The 24,659-nt window shown below is 38.1% G+C and overlaps 4 protein-coding genes across 10 annotated transcripts in view; 1 reads left to right on the top strand and 3 right to left on the bottom strand.

Annotated features, from left to right (window-relative positions):
- Positions 1-11,214, top strand: part of LOC126919828 (plexin-A4) — a 422,360-nt gene extending 411,146 nt beyond the window's left edge. For all 3 annotated transcript variants that reach the window (XM_050729445.1, XM_050729446.1, XM_050729444.1), the window contains 9 exons: positions 1,553-2,284; positions 2,497-2,622; positions 2,817-3,278; positions 3,630-5,308; positions 5,420-5,633; positions 5,722-5,905; positions 6,072-6,782; positions 6,883-7,028; positions 7,118-11,214. In XM_050729445.1, coding sequence (XP_050585402.1) covers positions 1,553-2,284; positions 2,497-2,622; positions 2,817-3,278; positions 3,630-5,308; positions 5,420-5,633; positions 5,722-5,905; positions 6,072-6,782; positions 6,883-7,028; positions 7,118-7,291 — 4,428 coding nt within the window. In that variant the 3' untranslated portion in view covers positions 7,292-11,214. The remainder of the gene's footprint in view (positions 1-1,552; positions 2,285-2,496; positions 2,623-2,816; positions 3,279-3,629; positions 5,309-5,419; positions 5,634-5,721; positions 5,906-6,071; positions 6,783-6,882; positions 7,029-7,117) is intronic.
- On the bottom strand, positions 9,812-17,232 carry LOC126919830 (NPC intracellular cholesterol transporter 1-like). Of its 4 annotated transcripts, XM_050729451.1 has the most exons (11): positions 15,795-16,191; positions 15,179-15,288; positions 14,856-15,102; positions 14,697-14,770; positions 14,149-14,596; positions 13,554-13,799; positions 13,133-13,435; positions 12,481-13,045; positions 12,251-12,376; positions 11,894-12,175; positions 9,812-11,816 (listed from the first exon to the last, which is right to left on the bottom strand). In XM_050729451.1, exons 1-11 carry the CDS (start codon positions 15,855-15,857, stop codon positions 11,419-11,421), a joined length of 2,862 nt encoding a protein of 953 aa, XP_050585408.1. In that variant the 5' UTR covers positions 15,858-16,191; the 3' UTR covers positions 9,812-11,418. The 4 variants fall into 4 exon arrangements, with proteins under 4 accessions (XP_050585408.1, XP_050585407.1, XP_050585406.1 ...); XM_050729450.1 differs by lacking the exon at positions 15,795-16,191 and adding an exon at positions 16,226-17,232 and having other exon boundaries at positions 11,894-12,376; XM_050729449.1 differs by having other exon boundaries at positions 11,894-12,376; positions 15,795-16,189.
- A 132-nt stretch (positions 17,233-17,364) lies between these two features.
- LOC126919838 (uncharacterized) lies at positions 17,365-19,541 on the bottom strand. Of its 2 annotated transcripts, XM_050729463.1 has the most exons (3): positions 19,239-19,541; positions 18,869-19,156; positions 17,365-17,896 (listed from the first exon to the last, which is right to left on the bottom strand). In XM_050729463.1, the coding sequence occupies exons 2-3, from the start codon at positions 18,992-18,994 to the stop codon at positions 17,549-17,551; spliced, it is 474 nt and encodes a 157-aa protein (XP_050585420.1). In that variant the 5' UTR covers positions 18,995-19,156; positions 19,239-19,541; the 3' UTR covers positions 17,365-17,548. The 2 variants fall into 2 exon arrangements, with proteins under 2 accessions (XP_050585420.1, XP_050585419.1); XM_050729462.1 differs by having other exon boundaries at positions 18,869-19,541.
- Positions 19,542-19,921: 380 nt separating this feature from the next.
- LOC126919835 (PI-PLC X domain-containing protein 1-like) lies at positions 19,922-24,403 on the bottom strand. The gene is made up of 7 exons (XM_050729459.1): positions 24,056-24,403; positions 23,513-23,632; positions 23,223-23,396; positions 22,684-22,915; positions 22,025-22,375; positions 21,530-21,717; positions 19,922-21,027 (listed from the first exon to the last, which is right to left on the bottom strand). Exons 2-7 carry the CDS (start codon positions 23,562-23,564, stop codon positions 20,666-20,668), a joined length of 1,359 nt encoding a protein of 452 aa, XP_050585416.1. The 5' UTR covers positions 23,565-23,632; positions 24,056-24,403; the 3' UTR covers positions 19,922-20,665.
- Positions 24,404-24,659: the final 256 nt, after the last annotated feature.

Genomic DNA, 24,659 nt, shown 5'->3' with positions numbered 1-24,659 from the left:
TATATCTTAGAAGAAAAAGTGGCTTTAATATGTTCGTTATTACTAACGCGTATTGCGTTGTCTCTTAATTATTATCTAAAGCTTAAATGAGTTGGTCGCTAGTAATAATTATTGCTACAATGCCCTACATTTTGTTTTTATAGTTTTAATAAAAAGATTCAAAAGTAGAGAACAAAATAGAAAGCAATGAAATTAGGAAACGATAAAAGCTTATAGATTTTTAACAAAAATTAACTGTTATCGAAAGCAACAAATAATCTAATAGTCAAATAATCAACAAATAATAATCAACAAATCTAATAGTCAAATTCAAAAGTCAGTAATTTAATATACTCATATTCCTAAAACCATCTAAATACATATTGCATGAAAAACATAATTTCTATTTTTCAAGATTTTCCTCCAGAAAAATTTGATTATATAACAAATTATAATGTTTAACGACGATATCCGTAGAATCTCTTTAAAAACGGCACTCAGACCAGTTTATCATCATCAGACGATTACTGTTATTCATAGCTCGATCCCGGGACGGTCTTGCCTTTTTATTAGACAAGCGGGTGTAATTCTAGCAGGGAGACGTTCCGTCATCCTCGTGGTCGCCTCAACGACGAGCGAAATCTAGTCGTCCCCGAGATTTAATTTGCGACCTCTTAGCCGCGACTCTGAACGAGCCTCGCCTCTACAACCTGCACAGAGACGAAATTCACGGGAAAATTTCTCGACGAGTGATAAAACGTAAATTTCACAAAGTAAAATTTTAACATCCTGGTGTTATACGTTTTCAAATTAATCGTTTGTTCCTGACGAAATAACGGATTGAAACGTTCAACTGCGGAATAAAACTGGACTAAAAGAAGGGACTGGGAAAATGGAAACACGCATTTGGACGACACGCGTTGATAATATTTAACAAAAATGGAAATGAGATGCGTTTGTTTTCATGAAATTGTAAATGTGGAAGTGTAAATGTTTCATTAATCGCGTCGGATGCATCAGTCAGTCTGTATCATCGTTTCGATGAATAAACCATATTAAATTAGTAGTCTGAAAGAAACGGTCGAAGAGAAGGGGTTGAATTAGCCAGCCATGATCCCTCTATCCTTCATTTAGTTTATCGAATTCGTTGCCCAGCAATTAAATCGTACAAGATCGGTTTAACGGGTTACCCGCAGGCTGTAGTCCGAATTTATAGCTCGAAGATCCTCCCTTATCCCTGAACGTTAGCCTACGGTTATACATGTAGCGAGATACAAATGATATATCATGGTGCTTGTCGATAAGTGAAAAGGAACAAGGATCCTTGAAGCAGTAATTGATTTTACATCGCGATTAGGAATTTTTCATTGAGTATCTGGAGCGAAATGCGACCTTTAGACTTTTACAATCACCGTTATCGATCAGTTCGATATTCCCTGGGAAGGGATAAAAAGCGCAAGGTTGGGGAGCTTGTTGAGTTTCGAGCATACTCGCTACGAGGTCGATCTCGAGCACAAGCGTTACGCAATCGAAAACATGGACTAATCATGATATTACGTGTTTCTTGTTACAGGTGGTAGTGGAGAGCTCGACCCTGGCCCTGGAGTACGGCGACCTGGAGATCGATCCAGATTGCCCGGTGAACCCAGACTTGTTGTTCGACTCGCAGCTGATGCACCTGTACGTGATGACGAACAAAACGGTGTCCAAGGTCAAAGTGCAAGAATGCTCGGTATACAAGACCTGCTTGGACTGCCTCGGTGCCAAGGACCCGTACTGTGGCTGGTGTTCACTGGAGAACAAATGCAATCTGCGCAGCGACTGTCAGGATGCTGCCAAGGATCCGCTCTACTGGATCTCATATAAAAGTGGCAGATGCACGACCATCACGACTGTCACGCCGGACCAATTGCAACGCACAACTGCTAGAACCCTGGAGTTGGTTATTGAAAATCTGCCAACCCTCTCTGGCCAATTCCTTTGCGCGTTTTCTACTTTGGACAAAACTCTGATCACGAATGCCTCGAGAAAGTCGTTTGGAGTGAACTGCACCACACCCAGAACCGATCTATTGCCATCTATTCCGCAAGGGCAACATCATTTCACGGCGAAGCTTTCAGTCAGGATGACGAATGGGCCTGACCTCGTGGATACCAATTTCACGTTCTTCGATTGCAACACGTACAGCTCGTGTACCAAATGCGTATCATCGAGCTTCCCCTGTGACTGGTGCGTCGACGGTCACAGGTGCACCCATGACACAGCTGAGAACTGTCGGAACGATATATTAGTCACCGGAGTTAGTGTAAGTGGAGATTCTGTCTAATCGTTGAATGATGGTTATGGGTCATCTGGGATCAAACGATTTAAACGAATAAATTCAGAAACTTGTTAAAGTCTTTATAATAGAGTTCGCTTATATTCAAAGTATCAAGTTTTCTTCAAAATTGAACCACACAATTTTATTAATTCGTTTCATTAGATAATCGTTAAAATCAACGAATTCTATTTCCACAGAGAACGGGCCCCAGCTATAGAAGCGGTCCAGCGTTCTGTCCGACGTTGAACGCGACCGATTCCCAGGAGATCCTGGTGTCTTCCGGCGTGAAGAAGGTGATACGAGTAAAAGTGCACATCATCGGGGTAAGTAATGCCATGGTTCATCTTTCTCGAATGTAGAATCCCGTCTAACGCTGTTACATTAATTCCCCTGACGTTTTCACGTGTCGTTAGCGGACCTTTCATAACAGACAGAGAGAAAGAGTGTCGGTGTGTGTCGGGACTGGTTTCCGTCTAGGATGATTGACGCGCTAACCTATGCGAAACATCTTTTCCAGCAATTCATCGTGCAGACCCGGTTCGTCTGTCAGTTCAACATAGAGGGCCGTGTGACGATCGTGAACGCACGGCTCCTCGCGGACACGATTTATTGCGAGGAGACCGAGTTTTCGTACACATCTCGGGCACCCAACATCACCGTGCCATTCGCGGTGATCTGGGGTGGCTCGAAACCTTTGGATAATCCACACAACATCCATCTGGTAATATACCGGTGTCGCGACATGGCTGACAACTGCGGAATGTGCCTGACCCTGGCGCCCAAGTACGACTGCGGATGGTGTCAGAGCACAGACAGATGCGAAGTGAAGGACAACTGCGAACGCAACACCGGCATGTGGCTGAACAGTAACCAAACCTGCCCGAATCCCGAAATACATTCGTTCGAGCCGGTTATGGGACCTTGGGAAGGTAATACGAACGTGACGATACGTGGCATCAACTTGGGCCAGACATTCATGGTAAGGGGCAATATCTTGATACATATAGGAGACTTCTGTATAATATCGTCATATATGATTTTTCGAGAGTAAATCAGAACCAAATTTTTTATCTATAATAATTTCGTAATACTCAAAAAACACTAGGTATAGCGCATAGGATATAGCATGGAATATACAACCTTGTTTAAAAGTCTTAGTACTTATACATTGATATTATAAGAATACCAAGCGAACAAAAACGAAAAAGTTTTATAGATTTGATAGGTTCGATCAGTCTAGAATATAATTAAGGTATAAGGATCTGTTTTGCAATAAAAGTACCTTTTGCTTAATTTTAGTATACAAAATATGACAATCGATTTATTTCAGGACATCTACCGAGGCGTGATGGTTGGTGGATTACCATGCGAGCCATACAAGGAACTCTATATACGCACAAAGCAAATAGTCTGTCGAGTGGATGGCCCAGGTACAGAAGAAGGCAAACGTGGACCAGTAATTGTGAGGATCGAAGATTTCAGGGGCCAATCTGAATACAACTTCGAGTTTGTGGATCCTCAGATTCTCTCCATATCACCAAAATACGGACCTATGAGCGGTGGCACTACCGTAAGGATCACCGGGAAATATATGAACGCTGGCAGTACTATCAAAGCCTTTATCGATGAGTTACCGTGTTCTATAATCAGTGCAGAGATGAATGAAGCGCTCTGCATGACTAGCGCTAGTGATCATAAGAGGAATGGAACGGTAAAGATGACATTCGATGGTGCATTTCGAATCTATAGCGGAACTTTCGAATATGCTGATGATCCAACGATCGAGAGTGTAGAGAGTGGCGTTGCTGGTCAGATGAAGATTCCGAAAGGTATTCCAGCAGGAGGAATAAAGATCTCGGTAACAGGCAAGAACCTAGGCTACATTCAGAGTCCGCAAATGTACGTGTACTACGACGAGAAGATGTTCGTATCGCAATGCGAAGTGCACAGTCAAGAAAGCATGATCTGTAAATCACCCACCATCGAAGTACCAGACAACGTTGTCCTAGACGCAGAAAAACCATTAATGTTGGAATACGGCTTTCGCATGGACAACGTGACAGGCGTGCAGAATTTGTCGCAACACGGATTCAACCATTTTCTCCTCTATCCGAATCCTATATACGAGGTGTTCGACGAGGAGATTAAGTATTACAAGAGCGACTATTTAACCATTAATGGCCAACATCTAGACCGCGCTTGCCAGGAATCGGACGTGACAGTACAAATAGGAAACGCGTTCTGTAACGTTACTTCGCTCTCTAGGCAACAGCTCACTTGCAGACCACCTCTAACACAACCACCAGCCATCGATTCCGATGGTTTTCCAAATAAGCAAGAATTGCCTGAGGTAATTGTGATCGTAGGTGGCACACTCCGTTACAATATAGGAAAACTGAGCTACGCACTGCCAGCTGGTCTTAATGGACCACTATCGAAACCAGCTCTGATCGGAGTGATTGCCGCCATTGTGATCTTAGTATTCGTGTTTATCGCCTTCCTTATTGCATATCGACGCAAATCTACGGAGAGCAATCGGGTACTGAAAAATATGCAAGAACAAATGGATATTCTAGAACTTCGTGTCGCGGCTGAATGCAAAGAAGCTTTTGCTGAGTTACAAACAGAGATGACAGATCTCACAGGCGATTTGACCAGTGGAGGTATACCTTTCCTAGATTATAGAACATACGCTATGATGATACTATTCCCAAGCGACGACAATAGCCCTGTGCTGCAATGGGATCGACCGGAATTGACCCGCAAAGAGAAAGGACTACGCCTATTTGGACAATTGATAATGAATAAAACGTTCTTGCTCCTCTTCGTAAGGACTCTCGAGAGCAATCGATACTTCTCGATGAGGGACAGAGTGAACGTGGCTAGTCTTATTATGGTTACGCTTCAGAGTAAGATGGAATATTGTACAGATATTCTGAAGACCCTCCTAGCGGAACTAATTGAGAAGTGTACGGAAGGAAAGAGTCATCCGAAACTGTTCCTTAGACGGTAAATTTAGTATCCCCTTGGAAAAATATTTTAATACTTTATCATTGTTTAATATTTATCACGATTGTAGAATAATTGTAGAGTGATAATGCTACTTCGTTTATGTTTCAGAACGGAAAGCGTCGCTGAAAAGATGTTGTCAGCTTGGTTCACTTTCCTCCTGTACAAGTTTATGCGAGAATGTGCTGGAGAACCATTGTATGTACTATTTCGTGCAGTAAAACAACAAGTCGATAAGGGTCCCGTCGATGCAATTACATCTGAAGCACGATATTCGTTATCGGAAGAGAAGTTGATCAGACAGTCCATTGACTTCAAACCAATGGTAAAATTGTTGATTTCAATAAATCTTCATAATTTCTTTTTCCTATCACGACTTTCTCTTTAATATAATTCTTAAATTGATTTTTTAGACGGTCTACGTGTCTATATCACAACAAACGGTCTTCGTCGGCGGTATGGATCCAAACACAGAAAATGTTCCAGTCAAAGTTCTCGACTGTGATACGATATCTCAAGTGAAGGAGAAGGCGTTGGATACAATTTACAGAGCCACGCCTTACAGCCAAAGACCAAGGAAGGATGATCTTGATCTTGGTAAGATTCGAAACTTTTAAATGTAACATTATTGTCATAGGTATTATGACGCTAACGTAACTAAAGCTAAAATTTTCGAATAAATATAACCAGTAGGTGACCCAACACTTACTAACAGGCAATGTAAGTAATATATATCCAATATAATACATAATTTCTGCAACAGAATGGCGAACTGGAGCATCCGGTAGATTGATCCTCTATGATGAAGATTCTACGACAAAAACGGAAGGCGAGTGGAAGAAACGAAATACGCTGAATCATTACAGGGTACCAGACGGAGCATCGCTCAACTTAGTCTCCAAACAATCGTCAATATATAATCTATCGATCCTCTCCGAGAAGACGGACAAATCGCACAAATACGAAACCCTGAATCTTAGTAAATTCAGTTCAGCCAGTCCACCGCTCTCCCGTGCCACATCGCCGTTAAATCAGAATCACGACGGTGGTTTGAAATGTTGGCATCTTGTCAAGCACCATGACTCCGATGCACGAAAGGAAGGAGACCGTGGAAACAAAATGGTGTCAGAAATCTACCTAACGAGGCTATTAGCCACGAAGGGTACACTTCAAAAGTTTGTTGATGACCTGTTTGAAACAATCTTTAGCACTGCCCATCGAGGATCAGCTCTTCCCCTCGCGATCAAATACATGTTTGACTTTATGGACGACCAAGCACTGCAGCACGGCATATCCGATCCTGAAGTTGTTCACACATGGAAGAGCAATTCGCTCCCACTCAGGTTTTGGGTGAATCTGATTAAGAATCCGAATTTCATCTTCGATATACACAAATCGAACATCGTGGATTCGTGTCTGTCCGTCGTCGCGCAAACGTTCATGGACAGCTGTTCCACTTCAGATCATAGATTAGGTATGTATTAGCTGTTTGACAGTTTAACTTCTATGGATCTTTTTTCTTGAATTTTGAACATGTTAACGTGATTATCTTCATTTTTTAATTTTATTTATAGGCAAGGACTCGCCGAGTTCTAAACTACTTTACGCAAAGGACATTCCAGTGTACAAAGAGTGGGTAGAACGTTATTATGCAGATATCAAAGTGATGCCAGCCATATCCGATCAAGACATGAACGCCATGCTTGCCGAAGAGTCTAGGGTATGTATTCTTTTCTTTTTTTGCGATTCTAATAGAATTATAGTTATTGCCAATTCTTATTTTCTCATTTTCTCTTTTCCTTGTTATAGTTGCATACGACGGAGTTCAACACGAATTGTGCCCTGTATGAATTATACACGTACGCGGGTAAATACAACGAACAACTGATAGTTACTTTGGAGGAGGACGAGTTTTCACAGAAGCAGAGATTGGCATACAAACTCGAACAAGTACACAATATAATGGCGGCGGATAACCCCTGATGTACCATGAACTCTATGAAGCATATGACAAAGCCCGCCCGCCAAGAGTTACCCTGCTGAATACTCTACCGCAGTTAGGTACTCTTAATGAAGCACCAAGAGGACTGGCCTATGTTGTAATCGATCGTCTCAGGTTTCCGTGCAAGCCAGTTATCCCAGCTTAGTACGCGAATTATTAATACAAGAAGAAATTGCACAACGGACCGCTAAACTGTTCGAACGAGAGAAATATAAAATGTCTACGAGGACTGAAGTGTTTTTGTGACAAAGTCTTCTGAATTTGGTCGCTGGTTGGCAGGTGTGGCAATAATCACAACGGCGCATTGTCACGCATAATTGTACATAAAATACCAAAATCATGATTAATTGTAATAGAATTTCGATGTGCAACCACACCACCCGGCGGCCACGCAACCACATACGAAATGAAAACTGAAAAATTTTTCGCGTGCTACGAAATCGTCGTGACGACAATTCACACGCCGCGACCGCCGGCGGATAGGGTTTTAAAACGAACGAAAAAAATAATAGAACATTAGTGTTATAAGTGAGTGAACGAATCAGCCGATCAAGCCGATAACTTGTAAATGTGTTTAAAACGGTCGATATTTGCCGCCGCTATCGGAGATCGGCGATTTTTAACGAAGAAACATTTCCATCCACCGCTACTAGCTGAAATTTTTTTGAATTACGAACTGACGAATTTTAATAAATAAGATAATTAACGATTAACGATGATTAATTAAACAATATGGGTATATTATATATACATGGATGGTATGTCGTATGTATATGTGTACATATATACACTTTATACCGGCGCAAAAGTATGTGTGTATGTATATGCAGTATCCGAAGAACGAGCGCGCGTACAGTATAGGCGCCGATACCGAGATATTTCTCTCGCGGCGATTAATCGTTGCACGAGAAGAGAAAGAATGAGCAAAAAGAAAAGGAAAATGAAGAAACAGAGGCGTCGCGATAGCAATTTTCGTCCAAAATTTGTAAACGTGAGCTTCGACCGTCATTGATTGAGCAGGATGCCATACTGTACGTACGCCATGCATTACGCGTATTATTTATACTTACATGCATTCAAAATGAAAAAAAAAAAAAGGAAAGAGTCATCCGCGAAATCGGAGACAGACTGTGTATTAGTTGATAGGTATTAATCTATGGACTATGGCCGCGCGCGAGGCCAGCTCGATGTGACGGTTGTGTTGAGTGTGCGTGCTTCCCCTCCTTGGTCTCCAGCTCATTGTTCCATTTTATCATTAATCGTTCGTTCTCATCGTCGTGCATCCATCACCTGATGTTCACCTGATCATTGTCGCGCAATTCATGTTCATCAGAAAAAAAATCCCTCATTGTCCTCGTGTCATCAATTACCTCTCTTTGTATTACATGTAGTAAAGATGTCCACTATCGGCGCCTCTTCTACTCTTTCTCATCATTCCTAAGAAATCACATTGTGCCACTCTCTCTTCTCCCTTGTAATGCTTCAACGCCTCCGTCGTCATGTTGTTGTCACTCTTAATTATTGTAATATATAATGAATAACGATCACTGTTGAGTATTGTCTGATTGTAATACATTGATATTGAATTGATATGAATTGATAATCATTAATTAAAGCGTAACATTAAACTTTGTGGATGTAGCCATATTGATATGGGTGAAAGTTTAAAACAATTGATGCAGATGAGAGTGGTCGGGAGCCGTTCGCGATAGACAGCGCTCGAAAAACCTCTTTGTTCTAGGAGTATTTTACCTGTACGCCATTTTCAAACGAGTCGAATCGTATAAATCGTTCGTTTTAATCTATATACATGTGTATAGAGAAAGAGAGAGAGAGGGATCAAACCTGGTATCATCGTTTTCGAAAACCCTTCGCTAGGAATCTTCATAATCTTCGCTATATCATTTCTTCCAAGTTAATCGTACTATTAACGAACCACTTTTACAAACGCACATCGAAACCCAATGAGGTGTTTCGTCACGTGATAAGACTTCTCGATTCCGCGTAGGTTAGTTTCGATAAAATATCGAGACTATCATAAAAGAATTCATATCGCTGAAGGTGTTCGAATCGGAGCAACCTTCGTGAGTTCTGTCAACGCGAGCGGCTGGTAGCGAATGAGTGTTGTTTGTGTATGCGTGAGAGTGTCCCGTGCGTCAATTCAATGTGCAGTTGTCAGTGGAGAAAGTATTTATTGCTCAAAAAACATCGGAAGACCGTGTGTGGGAAGGAAAGGCAGCAGGAAAAAATGCGGAGTTGGTAGGCTACGGGAAAGGAACGGGGGAGGGGGAATGGATGGGTGCGTAAATTAAAAAGCGGCGAACGTACGTGAGACATAAAGAAAAAAATGGATCACAGACAGGGTACTCCGCCAAGTCGAGGAACACGAGAAGAAAACCGAGAAGATACTCACGTTGTTCAGTCGCTGTATCACTTACAAATGACAAAAATAAATAAATAAATGAAAAAATTAACAAAAAAAGACAAAGGACTAGCAGCGCCCTCCCCCGCGCACGCCGACTTCAAATGGTACTAATAAACCCAAAGTGCCTCTGGTAGATTTTTGGGCATAAGCTTGAGTAATAAAGACTACATAGCGTTTACTATAAAAGCACGATTACGACGCGATCGCTGATTGTAATAAAACGATGATAATAATAATTTAAACAAAACGAAAAGGGGAGGAGATCGAAAAGAAAAAAAAAAGGGAAAGTGAGACAAACGAGTAGGAAGGAGACAGCGAGAGAAGAGAGAGCAAGAAAGACAAATAGAAAGTGAGGGACAGGAGCGCGTGTAACGAACATGTAAGTACACGTGCTTACTTATTGAAACACAAAAGAAATAATAACAAAAAATAAAAACAACCCGAAAGGGCGGAGTGCGGGCGTACCGGGTGTACGCGGTGCGTACGCTAATTACACGTTTAGATAGGTATACATATAGTCGGTAGCCTAGTCTCTATATCAGTGTCTGCCCTGAGTGTCTTTCCCATGGTGTATCCCTATAAAGTGCGTGTACCTTGAACTCCTGGTAAGCAGACGTGCAATTTCCTTGAAACGTTCAATCAACCTCCCTCTTTGCTCAGTCATCATCAGCCTTTGAAACGAAGGAGAACCCGCCTCTCCCTTCTACCAACGTCCTCCTGCGCCAACTTTATCACCCCTTCCACCACCAATATCATCGTTATTATCATCAAATTCCCCCCTCCCTTCGTAACGCGTTTAACTGTGCTCACACATCACGCGTCCTTCGCCACACTACCGATCGGCACGTTTTGCTAAGTAAATATTATTATTGTATTGATGGTTCCTCGTTAATTATGGAATGTACGATCCCAATTTGTAAAATTCGAACTAAGTAAGGAGATGTGTATCGCCGTATCGTTCGTGCGTGGCTTGCTGCCCCGGCAGTCTACTACCGTGTATGCTGAATCGTATTTGGAGAGAGAACGTACGCCTCGAATCGAATGTCTTTGTCGAAGGATGACCGTGTACGTATGAGCATATATTTAGGTCTTCTTGTTTGCTTTGTCTCTGCTCGAGGAGGTAAGATTGATCTTACATCAAAAAAATGGTCTCGATAAAAGGAGGGAGCGAGACTATTGGTACAGAGTGAGATGACAAATAAGAAAGACTGAGAATGACAGATCATTCGAATGAAAGATTTGCATGAATGTTTGTGGACTGTGTAAGACTGAGAGAGGCAGCGAAGGGAGTTTGCCAATCAATCCGGGGTCGCTCCCTCGCCGCTCATTTTTACGTCATAAACCTTAATTATGATTATACATACAAAACAAAAAAAAGATAATGCATCCAGCAACACGATTACGTTACGTTTATAATAGTCATGTTCCTTTCCGATCAATAATTATTATTAATAAATCTATATCAACCTTGCTACATTATTTTGTACTTGTTTTTTTAATCTTAATATATTAGATAAATATATATATATATATATAAATAATGCCGTTTTTAAGTTATCCGATTTTTATTATTATTATTTTTGTATAAATGTGTGATTAATAGTACGGATAGTGTAATAATTTTGTATGTTTATTGAACCAAAAATAAATATTATTGATAAAGAATCATCTTAGGCGTTCTGTTTAACTCTCCGTCTCTTTATTTAGGGGACTAGTAACGGTGTCGCCTGTATCCTCCACCTTCTCTGGAGATTCTGGTTCTTTGTGTGATCGTAGACTTCCTGGCCCAATAGTGCTTAATATAACAGGCAGAAGAAATAATCCGTGCCAGAGACCAAACAATATTACCAAAACAAAAATCTTTAAAAACGCATGAAACACATAACTGTCCGAGAATACCATCATGGAAAGTGCAAGTAACGTCGAGCCAGCACCGTATGCAACCGCTGCACCAATGTACCTCACCGCGATATGTGCTCTTTTTGTACGATCTTCATTTCCACTTACACTCGCAGCATTTATAAATGCATGTGCAACGTGAGCAGCGTAATCCACACATAATCCAATGCCCAATTCCAAGCCTGGAAAACAAGAATTAATATAATAGTGTTGACAAAATTGTGCTATGTTGAAATTATCAAAGAAACTGATTACGCACCAATGCAAGATGCGATATCTATTGTCAAACCCCAAAAGTACATGAATCCGCAAACATTCAAAAGTGTAAGAAGTACGCATAAAAAGATCCAGAAACATGTCTGCAGCTCAGCGATCAGTAACCCTGTCATTCCCATGACACAAATCAAAGCCAAGAAAACATTACGCTGAACTTCTTGAGCGATTAATTTGTCAGTGACCCACAAGCTGAATACTTCGCTCCAAACTGTGACGAAACCATTGACTCCAGCATCATGTGCCACCTGCTTACTTTCATCCATCGCTGGGATCCATTGATGAGGACCATAAAATCGTTTAAAGGTAAAATCTATAGTAGCTACTAAAATCGGTGCAGTACTTTCACCGCACGTTAAGCTTTTTCCAAAACGGAAGTTCCGTTGATATTTGCCTCCATTTCGACTAAATAAGAACTTGGATAGATATTTTCGGAATTCCACGTCTTCTAGTATTTCATATCTTAAATCTGTTAATTAAAATATTTTATATATATTTATAAAATATATTATTGATTTGTTTTTTATAGTTTATTTTTGAATTATTGTTGCAATGATAAAAAATATTGTCAACCTTTTTGAAAATATTCCAAGACAAATTTGGCAAAATCACTGGGCCAAGAATTTATACTTTGTATCGTTGATAAATTTCCAAATTTCTCAGCCAAATTTATTAGCTTTGGAAACTCGGCGGTGTAATTGAAATCTCCCATAAGAATCATTGACTCGTAACCATGTTCGGGATATTGAGTGCGTCGTACGTCAATATATTTACTTAAATACGAATGACTTGGTATAAACCAGCCTGGGTCAAACCATTGTTCCAATTTTAATGTACCCATAATTCCAGCCGATACTGTAACTATTGTTATTAATACTATCATTATCTTTCCGGGTTTTGTCAGAATTATATTTGAATATAATTTATTTATCAACTTGGCGGGAAGTTCTTCTTGCGGACTAGTGAATTTCTGTACAAAGTTTTCATGAATGATGCAAGGTAGTATCGAATTTCTTTTATTCTCGATTCGTCGGGCATCGACGGTAAAAAAGGCAACGTAAAACGTGACTTGAAATAAAAACGTCAGTAGCACTCCAACCGCCGCGTAAATACAGAATGATTGGAGGGATGGCAATATCTAGAATTATATATAAAATTTAATATATACACACGCGCAAACATACCTTTCATCTATGTGATAAGTTAAATGTCAATTCAATCTTACTGTGGATGCACCGATAATAAAGGCAACAACGTCAGTAAGAGAAGTAATAATAATAGCCGAGCCTGCATGTCCTAACATTAAAGCTATTCTTTCTTCTAATGGCTTATTTTGATTCAACTTGTGTGTATGTATTTCTTTCCAAGATGCCATTATTAAAAAATTATCGTCTATTCCAAGAGCCAACAACATAAAAGGTAAAGAAGTATGCACAGGTCCATACGAAATTCCAAGAGCAGAGCACACACTGATTGAAGCTATAAAAGCACCACCCACACACAAAAGACCGCCAATTGTAAGATAGACCTGAAGAAAATTGTATTTTGTAAAATTTAAAATTTGTGCTTCTCATAAAATCTTTTTATGAAGATCTACATTCATATTCCAACTTTTTATATCAATGAAAGTTTGACATAGTACTCACTCTCCATCCCACCCAATTGTAATCCGAGAATATGACTAGAACGTAGAAAAACATTAAAATGAATCCTATTGATAATATACCAATATTTCCGAACATTGTTACAAATGTAACATCACCAAAGCTTCTACCAGCATCATACCAGATAGCTAATGTATTATTTACATTTTTTTCGTTATTTAAAATCCTTGCATTTTCGTGCAATATATCTAAATAGGATAGCTCCCACTGTAATACATCATCTGTTGCCTAGAAATAAAATATTATTTTTATTCCAAATATTGTTATAATATATGCAAAGCAAAATATATGGAATTTATATTGATTCTGTCAAAAATCTAAGATGTTATAAAGCATGTATTATAAATAAACTACTATTTTTTTTATCAAAAAAAGCGATATTTTAATGTTGATCTTGACAAAATCATTTCAAGAATAAAGCAAGGCCTAAATCATATAAAACATTTAAAGTATATGGTATATAATGTACACATTATAAGCTGTTTAGTAATAATATTTCTATAAGACTTTTGTAAATTCGAAACTATTTAAAACATTTAGAAATCATGATTTAAGCCTTTTTATAAACTTACCTTACCCAATCAGCTGTTCCAACATCGTTGCCAAAGTTATTCATATCCACTTTTGAAAAGTTTACATTAACTGCCCATTGTGTTCTTACTGCTGTGGCTGAGATGATTTTACCCTCTTCATCTCTTGTTATACCACCCAATAATTCTATAAAATTTAGTGGATGGCCCAATGTGGGACTAATTTTTGTGGTGTTTATATCATTAATAATATCCTTCTTAGTTTTATGTAGAATCACATTAGTGTCATATTCCCATATATCCAAGATACTGCTTAAAAGGCAAGCTTTTGGCAAATTGTTTACTACATTACAATAGAGTTCAGGACTAACATGAACTGCAGGTTCGAATACAGTGTTATTAATTTGTTTGTCTGGTTCAATTTCAAAGAAATCATCAGTCAGCAGTTGATCGCTGCGCTTTTTTCTATGTACAATACCTGATATGACAGGTACTCTATTCATTAAACAAAGAAAAATTAGTTTTGGTTTTCGGCAAATCTTATAGTATCCATAAAATAAAGCTTGTTCAATAACATGTACAGAAGAATGCTTACTTGAAACATACATCTGTCCATGCAATTTGATCAGAAGTTTGTACAGAAATAACCTCCTTTGTTATTCCATTTAGCTGAAAGAATTTAAATAAACTAAAATATATATTACATGCATAGTGAAACCTTACTACAATAAAATATATAAGTAAAAGTAGGTACTCTTGCAAGAACTTCTGGTTCTAATACATCATCAGCAGTTAATATCATATTCTCCATTCTCAAACCCTGTTCAAATTGTTCGAACATCCATTCTGTGTCACGAACAAAATCAGAGTCCTGTGGAACCCATAATTTCACAGGATTTTTCTCTTGATGAAAAAAATATAAACCAGAAAGAGAAATTAATACTATCACAGTACTTCCAATTATCCATTTCAACGGTCGTTGAGCAATTCGCAACCCGAGTCTGAAAAAAGATATAAGCTAAGTACGTGACAACAAAGAATTCTTATATTTCTCAGAAGGCATATTATCAGACCTACCTATAGAAAAAATGTTCCACCACTTCTGACAAACGCTGTGGTATGCGTTGCAGAAAGCTTCGAAAAGACCGTTTGCGAACTATTCTCTCTTCTATCTCCATTTCTTTACGCTGAAATCGAATCACAGCACCATGATTTCTCTTCGAATCATGATCGAATTTTACGCGCAATAAGCGTAAACCTTATCGAATCACTTCAAAACGAACAATTCCGTTCGTAATCCGAAGTTACGGCTTTATAGTCAGTCCTTCGCAACGGATGAAGGACAATGTATACCTAACCTCTAAATTTGGCGACCGATTAAGTACACGAATAGATATAGAAATGTAAAGAAAAATATACAATCAAAGACGAACACTTCCATTTGAAGCAATTTGTGCACGGAACTTTTGTCTAGCTCCGCGAACAATCGACTGTCACTATCCATAGTGACCCTTCTCAACCTATCCCTCGTTTCGCTGCATCAGGTTACAGCTGATAGACGTTACGCTATCAGCGCGCGTAACTACCGTCTAATCTAAATTATCATATGAGTGGACAACGGAATTACATGCATCGATAGTTAATAAAAAGTATCTATTTAAAAGAAAAATTAAATTAAAAATTTGTATGTTACCGTTTCTATACACTGATTTTGTGTTTTAGTCCCAACAAGGTCTAGAGATGACCGTATATACATATGCACATTTCTTTCTTTGCCAAGTTTTTAGAACTGGGATTGACGTGTATACCGGTTTTGAATGAATAAACATTGCAAGATCTAGATTTTCCAAGAAATTGTAATGATGTAACCAATTAAGAAGATATTAAATTCAAGATGCAAATAATTTCTAGATTTGCTGTTAAGAGAAAATCTACAAGAATATACTATTAATAAGAATATATTACAATGTAAATATATAAAAAATGAAGATATTAAAATGTCTAACACAAATATTTGCATTGTTACTTTGCATTATAATTTGCAATCTATTTCAATATAGATGACTAACCCCAACCTTCACAATTTCCGTGTAATATGGAAAATTACAAAGGAAGAGAACTTACCAGGAACACTACACGATTTCCACTGAGATCGATTCTTTAAAGTATCACTCGTACTTCTTGCCAGTTGAGTCACGACTATGACGCTTTGCACTACGAATCTGAACAGGTTGCACTTAAAATTAACTTAATAACTGACTATTGATCTCAAAGACGTAACATAACGAACACGTCATAATCTAGACAAGCTAAATACTTATCAATTAAATCCAATGATAACGAAGATATTGCACACCGGGATAGTGTTCGCTTTCAGTACGTTAGCAGTTGAAACTCGAATAAGCACGATGATCGCGGCTCGCCGATGTGCAGTTGCATGTGCACATGCTGTCTGTGAAACAATAACTATAATTAATTTCTTCTGCGGTTTCTTTCATGTCTAATTACGAATTAGTAATCAGAAGGGTGCGCGACATATGACTGATGAAGCGCAACGCATTGTCTTAATTTCTCTGGCAAATAAATTAAAATAAAGTTACCATCGTAGTTCCATAAATGACAATATATATTCTGGTTTATCGGTTGTTAATTCACGCATTGAAAAAGTAGCACGACGAAGAACACTGTAATTGGACTAGAACAGGAAGTTGATAGATCGTTAGAAGAACTGAAGATTTGTTTTTGTAACGAGTATTGTGTAACATTCACCTTATCCGAATACTTCAAGAGATTTTATAATGTGCTAGAATCTCGTTATCCTTTGTATAGAAACTAAAGAAAACATCTTAAATTGTGACTGTAAAAAGAATTGGTTAAGAAGTTTACTTATCATTTGTGACGTTTTATAGACCAGATTTGCATTTTTGCTACTAGCTCGTGTTAATAATGAAAGTTATTGGACACTAATAGACACGTATTGAACACGGGGTCAAATACGCGCTGTACTTCTACATTGATTAAATAATTGTAAATTATTCGAACTGTATCTTTATTGTGTTAAATAAATTAAATTACATAAATTAAATATTCTCTTTGACCTATTATATCAATATTTTCGTTCATTTATTTGCCTGTACGTGAAACGTCTATTAAAAACTGTTTATCGTGTCATACATAGATGGTACAAATATCTCGAAATTCTTTCCTAAATATTTTGCAAAAAAAATCTTCAATAAATATGAAATAAAATATGACACAAAAACTTTGTTCTTTCATATTTCAATTTTATTAAAGAGGTCTTTATAAATCGCACTAATGATAACGTCTACATTTACTGATTTACACGACACGAGACACGTTGAACGCTGCAGCTACTTATCGTATCAAAATGCAACGATCACGTTTCTAGAACTGCGTATAAGAAATACTTATATTACTATACCGAGATCAGGATGCGTAGTAAAACGCAGATAAGAAGGACATGTAGGTTAGAATGCAAAGTTCCGAGGTGGACAGAATTGTTATGCAATAACGATGCAGGTCCACGAATTTAATGTAGAGCAATGTACGTAATATGCTAACTATTGCAAAAGCGGGTAAAATCAATCTAGCTATAGGAAACAGCGGTGACGTAGTCAGCCATATCGGTGCAATTAGCAGATAAGGGATTACAATTCCAAGATCGTGTTGATGTGCATTTCTGACGCGAACCACGTCCTCGTGACCGCCTCCGGTCGGACATAAAATTATGTCGGTACCTGTCAACCACATTTTGTCCTCCTCGCTGTGAATCACCTGTGAAAAATCGATCAAAACGACGCGTACCAATTATGGACTTGTAAATATTATTACATTAAAAAAATCTATTATCAATAATCTCTCCTTCGATAATCAGACTACACTTTTTGCCAAGAACATAAATACGTATGTAATCAAGTGTTTAAGTACATTCAGAACTACTTCAGTCATGATAAGCGGCGTGGCGTAATATAAATAATAGTATGATCAAAAGTATTTCGTGTTTTTGTTGATGTCAACTTTGAAATGTTTAAATGTATGTTAACTCTGATTTGTCTGTTAGGTAATTTTGATAAGAAAGGAAATATGTATTTTATAATATTCGATAACGAAAAATCTCATCAAGAGATAGCAATGTATCTTGAATATACTTAGTTATACGTCTACAGACGCAGAAAAGATATTAGATGGCAGTATTTACACTAGAATTCTTATCGTTATAGCTACAATGTTCAAGATCAAATGTTGTTGATTCCTTAAATCCATTAATCAGTTGACACTTAGACATATGGCAGAATAGAAATCGTATTGGTATACAAGTGATAGTTTTGAGAAATTAAATTTAATCATATATTTCTATAATAACTTTAATCTCTATCATGATATATTTTCATGATGTAGAAAAAAATATGTATAATGAATTTCTTACAATTGTAAACGTAAAATACTGTTTTAGGAAAAATAACACTGAACTAAATTATCTTTTTGATTTTTAAAAATCTTGAAAATTATTTCCATGATTGTCAGCCAGCCATCCATGTAAATATAATATAATTTAGTTTTGACACAAATATAGAAGATTAGGAATAAAGAAATTATTACGTCAAAGAGATTGATAGTCGAATGATAAATTATCACATATATACGTATCTCCCAGTTAAGAGATTATAAACCAACAGACAGATTTTTTATTAATATCTAATGCTAGATCAAAATAAGGATTATATAAAGAAAATAAGGATATTTTACCCGTCTGGTGGCTCGCATTCGCCCAGTGAACCACGTCAGGGCGTTCATCTTCAGAATGAGAACGCATGACCACCAAACGTAAACGACCCACAGCTCTTTCACCTCGTTCGCAAGATTGTTCTCCATTGTTTCACGTTAGCCGTCCAGCTGGCTTCGTACCGTGAAAGAAAACGCGAAGAATGGTCGACGTAGCTCGTTGTTTCCTTAACGTTTCATTCATCTCATTGCGTGCGCCATTCTGTATCTCGACGAGCAAGAAGGGGACCATTTATCAGTGTCGTGATAAAGCTACGATAATAGTGGTCAACGAACGACGGAGATAAATAAACACAAAAAGAAAAGTAGAAAAAAAGAAAGAGTAAGAATATACCAAAGTATCGAAACACGAGGCGTATTTTAAAGTTAGTATGAACGCGAGTACGCGAGTGGAAAGTCGGTTAAACGAGAGGAATCGACGGATGGAACCGTGTTAAAATTCACTTCGCATGGATTCGTTGTCGTTCGCTGCTACCAGACGACTGACTACCTCGAAAACCGGTGTCCCGAACGTGATCTCGCTTTCTACAGTCCCATTTGGAAGTCAAATCGATGCGCGCCACGCTGATTCTTCGCTGGAGCACGTTTCGGAAACGTCGCGGCATTTGTTTCGAACGAACTCGTTTATTTTCCTCGGTGGAAACACGGCCGCGTTAAAAAGTTCGGGAATTGTAGGACACGTGGTTCGTGCAGCAAGTTTCCGCCGTTGAATTGAATAGCTTCGTGCTGACACGATGCTGAGAAATGCGAGTTTGTGAAGTTTTCGTGTTATTGTGAGATTGGCTTGATGATTTTTGGAAGTGTGAAACGTTGATTGAGCAAACGTATAGCGAACTCCACATATTCTTTTTGTTTGAAATCTTGAGAATATTAAATATAGTGATAGTAACTATGAAAAGTATCTGGTTGTTATATAGGTTTGTTATATCGTTGAATTGAATTTTGGAAAATAAAATTTTGTTTGTTAGTTCAACCAGAACATTTTGACTGCCACTATAAGAGAGATAAAAGCATGTCTTCTCGTTAGTACATGTATTGATACTTCCATTTAAGAGCTTTTAATGTACATGTCTCTTACAACAGTTATCCTAAGATTCTTTATCACGGTCAATCGATGAATCCGATCTACTAAGAAACCATTAATCAGTAATTTATAATTCTTTAAAAAGAAATAACTGCCGATTTTATCCCTTTAACCCCTAAGCATTTCTATTCTTCCTTATACTTCCTCCTTTTTGATCTTTCGCATTTTAAAGATAATTATCAGTTTAAATAATTCAAATAAATTTAATGAACACCTATATTTTTCTAAATATTTTCATAGAATGTTCTATCGAATAATAAATTTCAAAATCTTTCGCTAGAAATGCCTTAGGAAACCTATTGCAAAACATAATTCGATCAGTTATCGTATTTTTAATTATTAGGTTGTCCGAAAGGTTTCTTTCGTTTCATAAGGTGATAATAGATGAACAACAATTTCTGTTTTATATTATTTTATTGAATTAGGTATGATCCATTTCGTTCTATTTCTATTATTATGTTCGTGCATAATTGAATAAACTAATATAAAACAAAAAACATTGTGCGTCTACTATTTCCTTATAAAACGAAAGAAACTTTTCGGACAACCTAATAGAATTAGAATTATTTCTAAAGGAAGTTCTAAAAACTTCACATGATCCGCACTTTTCCTCCCACCAAGAAAATAGCATCTAATTAAAGTGAAATCTTCGTAGAGTATGCGATTTTACTATCACGTTACAAACGCCACTGGGCGATGTTGCTCTTCTTAATGTTCGCCTGTATCGACACGTCAATGAGATTATTTCCGAGGAAGAAATCTGTTGCGACGATGTTCGCTTCCTTCCACCATTCCTCTTGAAACTTGTACGTGAGATTTCTGTTCACCGAGTCGGCCATCTGCCGCAGTCCGCCGGATAAATTGAAGATTATGTCTAGCGGATACGGTGTTAATTCCGCCATTGCCGCCCACAATGGATTTTGACTGTTCCGGGACTTGTTCGGAGCCATGATAATTTTCTCCAGATATTTGAACAGCCCTTCCACCGTTTGTTGATTGCCCCAGGCTTGAGGCATCGTTGGCCACAGCCAGTCGTATTCTAGAATAAAATTGATTTACAAGTACGATTCGCGAAATAAAATTGAAATGATATTGAAAATAAGAACGACTACTGTGCACATTATATTTCTAAAATCTTCTTCTTCGATATTTAAATAATATAAAGTGTATGTTAAAATAAAATACCTGATGAACTAAGTACAGCTGGCTGAAAAGATATTACCTGAGTATTTTTTACTAAAGTATAATTTTTCGCAATATAATTTATTTTATTCTAAAAATATTGAACAACTAATGTTGAGAAGAATAATAAATATTCGTAAAGAATAGATTTCTTGTAGTCTCTCTTCTTTAGTATTTTATAATTTTTGCTAAAATGTTCTAAATATCTAACATGGTCAAGTGCTTTTATGTATAAAAGTGCTTCAACTGTATAAAATTCAAGTAAAATTAGAACTTTCATTAAGTCAATTTTTATATCTGGATGAATCTGCATATTGACCTAGGTAATTTCATTGGATGAAGGTTGATAATAAATTTACCATTAACGGTGTGCTTGTCACCGTAGCAAATTATCAAGCGTTTCCCTCCGGTCCAAATATCATTCAAGGTCGGACCCAGACCTTCGACCCCTCTATCGGGTTTTAGAATCAAGCCTTCGAATTCTCGCAAGAGGATCATGGCCAATCGACGATGCCTACTCGGTCTATCTTCAAATCCCACGGGAAATCTAAAAGTAACACAATTCCATGTTGAATATCGTTTCCCTCCAACTATAAAATATGCAGTTATTCTACTATATAAATATCGCCAAATATCATTCCAATTTTTCTCTCAATTCTTATTCTACAATAAAGTCATACGTGACTTTGGAACAAAAATTTCCTTTCAATTATTAAATACACAATATAAATATGTTGACCTGCTACACTCAATTTCATAGCCGTTTGAAATCAATTTGCATCACGAGCACCGAATTGTTCTCTCGATATTATTGATCCGTAAGTCGTCAGTGTTGCATTATATCGCCAATTTACCTATGAAAATCCATGATGACCACTTCTCCCCTAGCAACGTTCAGAAAGTTTCTCACGTCTTTAATGATAGCCGAGAGAGGGGTGATCCGGATGATATCATGATTGATCCAGAATCTGCTTATGTGATTGCCCTCTTCGATAGCAGTGCCGCTCGGAATTGATGGATAATAACCAACTCTGATGTCTAGATACCTTATACCATGCACTAATTGTGTCCATATATCGCGATCCTGTGTCAAGAGGTATCTTTGAAACGCGTCCCGCCTCGTCAGGTCACCGTGCTTGTAACATCCGGAATTATGCGTCCCCGGTATCATTAAACTTCCTATCGGAAGCCTTCCTAATTGCCTTCTAAAAAACAGCAAATCTTTTTTATATAAATTTTCATAAAGGAAGATATTCTTCCTTAATAAGATTTAGATTTAAGAATTTATTGAGAAGAAAATCTTCCAGTAATGTTTGTTAAAAAAAGTTTCGCAATGATATTTGTTGGAAATTAAAGAAAATGATTTTAGTACAATTTGAAAAAATAGATTTTTAATTTTAATTTCATATAAATTTTCTTAATGAGGAAATATTCTTTCCGGATAATGTTTATTGGCAAGTGAAGAAACTAATTTGAATAATTTTTGGAAACTTATGGAAGGTAAGTATATTACCTCAAGTCGTACATCCATGTTGGCCAGATTTGTAAGCAGGAACTGGTAAGGATGACTCCATCTTTGTAAAGGGCAGCATGGTGTTTCAGGCAATGTGGACCAGGAAGCGTCGCACCATCCTTGGTATCCCATCCACCCGGAAGTGGTGGACGACCCACGGTGATATTCGTTCGATAGTAACCGCGTGGATATTGCAGCGAAGTCAAAGTCAGCTTAGGCTTCACCGTTTTATCTGAAAGTGCGATGTCAATGGTTGCGTCAACCGATATCGAAGTGGTTACTTTTGAATTTTAAACTTCGATGAAATTGAAGAAAATACACGCTTTTGTTCGCTTGAATGGTTCGTGTAGCTTCTTTTGAATAAATTCATGACATATGACGTATATAAAAAGTAATTGCAATAGAAATGGAAAATAAAAATTATCAAAGATAAAGAAAGGAGAATAACGAAACTATAGATTAATTAGCATCGATAAGGTAGGATTTAATCCTTGAATCACGGGTTACGATGTTCAAGAGAAGCAAACAAAACTTATTACTATGTGCTGGGTCAGCAGTGAACACCTTGATGGTATCTGGGTATCCTGTGCCCGATGGACAATCGAGATCCCAATTTACTTCGAGCTCAGCGTCGACCACCTTGTCGCTGGCAGCGATTGGTCTCCACAATGAGGAGACTGTCAGCCATACTTTTCCGCATTGTGCTGCCAATGCTAAAATCACGAGTGTTATCGTCAGCAATCTTTATCGATCGAATTACACGATCCAAGCTATTAAGAATATTGCAAGTGTAATTCGAGAAGCACAGAAAATTTAGATTTACGCTCACCGATATTGCAAAATAAATGAAGAAGCAGCAATATTACACCCTTCAGCATCATCGAGTGATACTATTTTATCCAAGCTTCCCGTATAAATTGTACTCCAACGTTCAGCGTCAAAGATTTACCTATATTTATAAATAAGGATAAAAGTTCAATTATAAAAATAATCGAAGTTATAAACCTCCCGACGAAGGTTCCTATAGAACTAAATAATTTAATTCAACAATAAACGAAGATGTAGATTTTTTATTTAAAATATGAAACTTTTTTTATAATATCAACTTTTACAGTGTTCTGAATCTGGCTACCGACTACTAGAATTACTTAAAAGAATCAAAAGTTCGACAAGGATCATTTTTGTTACGAGTTCATCAATTTCATTTACTTTTTAGTATAATTATACCGTACCGATTTCAAATTACGATTCCCATGAAGTCTAATACCATTCGAATAACCAAAATCGAAACGAAAAAAGAAAACAATAAAAAGCGAGATGAAAATATGAAAAAACCGAATCCGAACAGCAGAGCAACAGCAAAAGCACTTACACGTAGCGCGCACACTCCGCGAACCACTTCCGACGCAGCGAGTCGATCGTCAGGAGTCCCTCGAGTCCTGGTTCTCCTTGCTTCTCGATGGCCGATCGAGCATTCAGTCGCGCTTCGTTGCCCGCCCACGGAAGCGTCGCCGCTTTCCCGCGTCGCTTTCTTGGCCTGCAGCTTTTCAAGGCGATCGCAAACCGTTCGATCGGCTCATCGTCCGGCGCGGCAAGCGAACAACGATCGATTCACGAAGTACCGTAGGTCGACACAATGAAGAAGAAGAATAGGAATCGATCGCTCGTTATCCTGCTGGTCCAACCGATCCGGTCGTCTGGAGACGGTCCAGTGACTGAACGATAGACAACCGAACGACCCGTAACCGGACCAGTTTAATATAGAACCCGCTCGCTTATGGGACATTCAAGCACATTGTGCCATCCTTCCATCACTTCCTCGGACACGTCAATTGCTCGGTGGGGACCACTAGGCTGTCCTCGTCGTCCGTCCGATGGAACGTGTTCCGTTTTTCTCTGTCCACCGTTCGATCATCCTATCGACTGCCGTCCAACCATCGGGGGTCAGACCCGGTCTGACCCGCCAGTATTAAACA

Source organism: Bombus affinis, chromosome 8 (genome assembly GCF_024516045.1).
Source record: "Bombus affinis isolate iyBomAffi1 chromosome 8, iyBomAffi1.2, whole genome shotgun sequence".
NCBI lineage: Eukaryota > Metazoa > Arthropoda > Insecta > Hymenoptera > Apidae > Bombus > Bombus affinis.
Note: the sequence above shows the minus strand (reverse complement) of the source record. Positions and strands in the feature narration are given on the sequence as shown.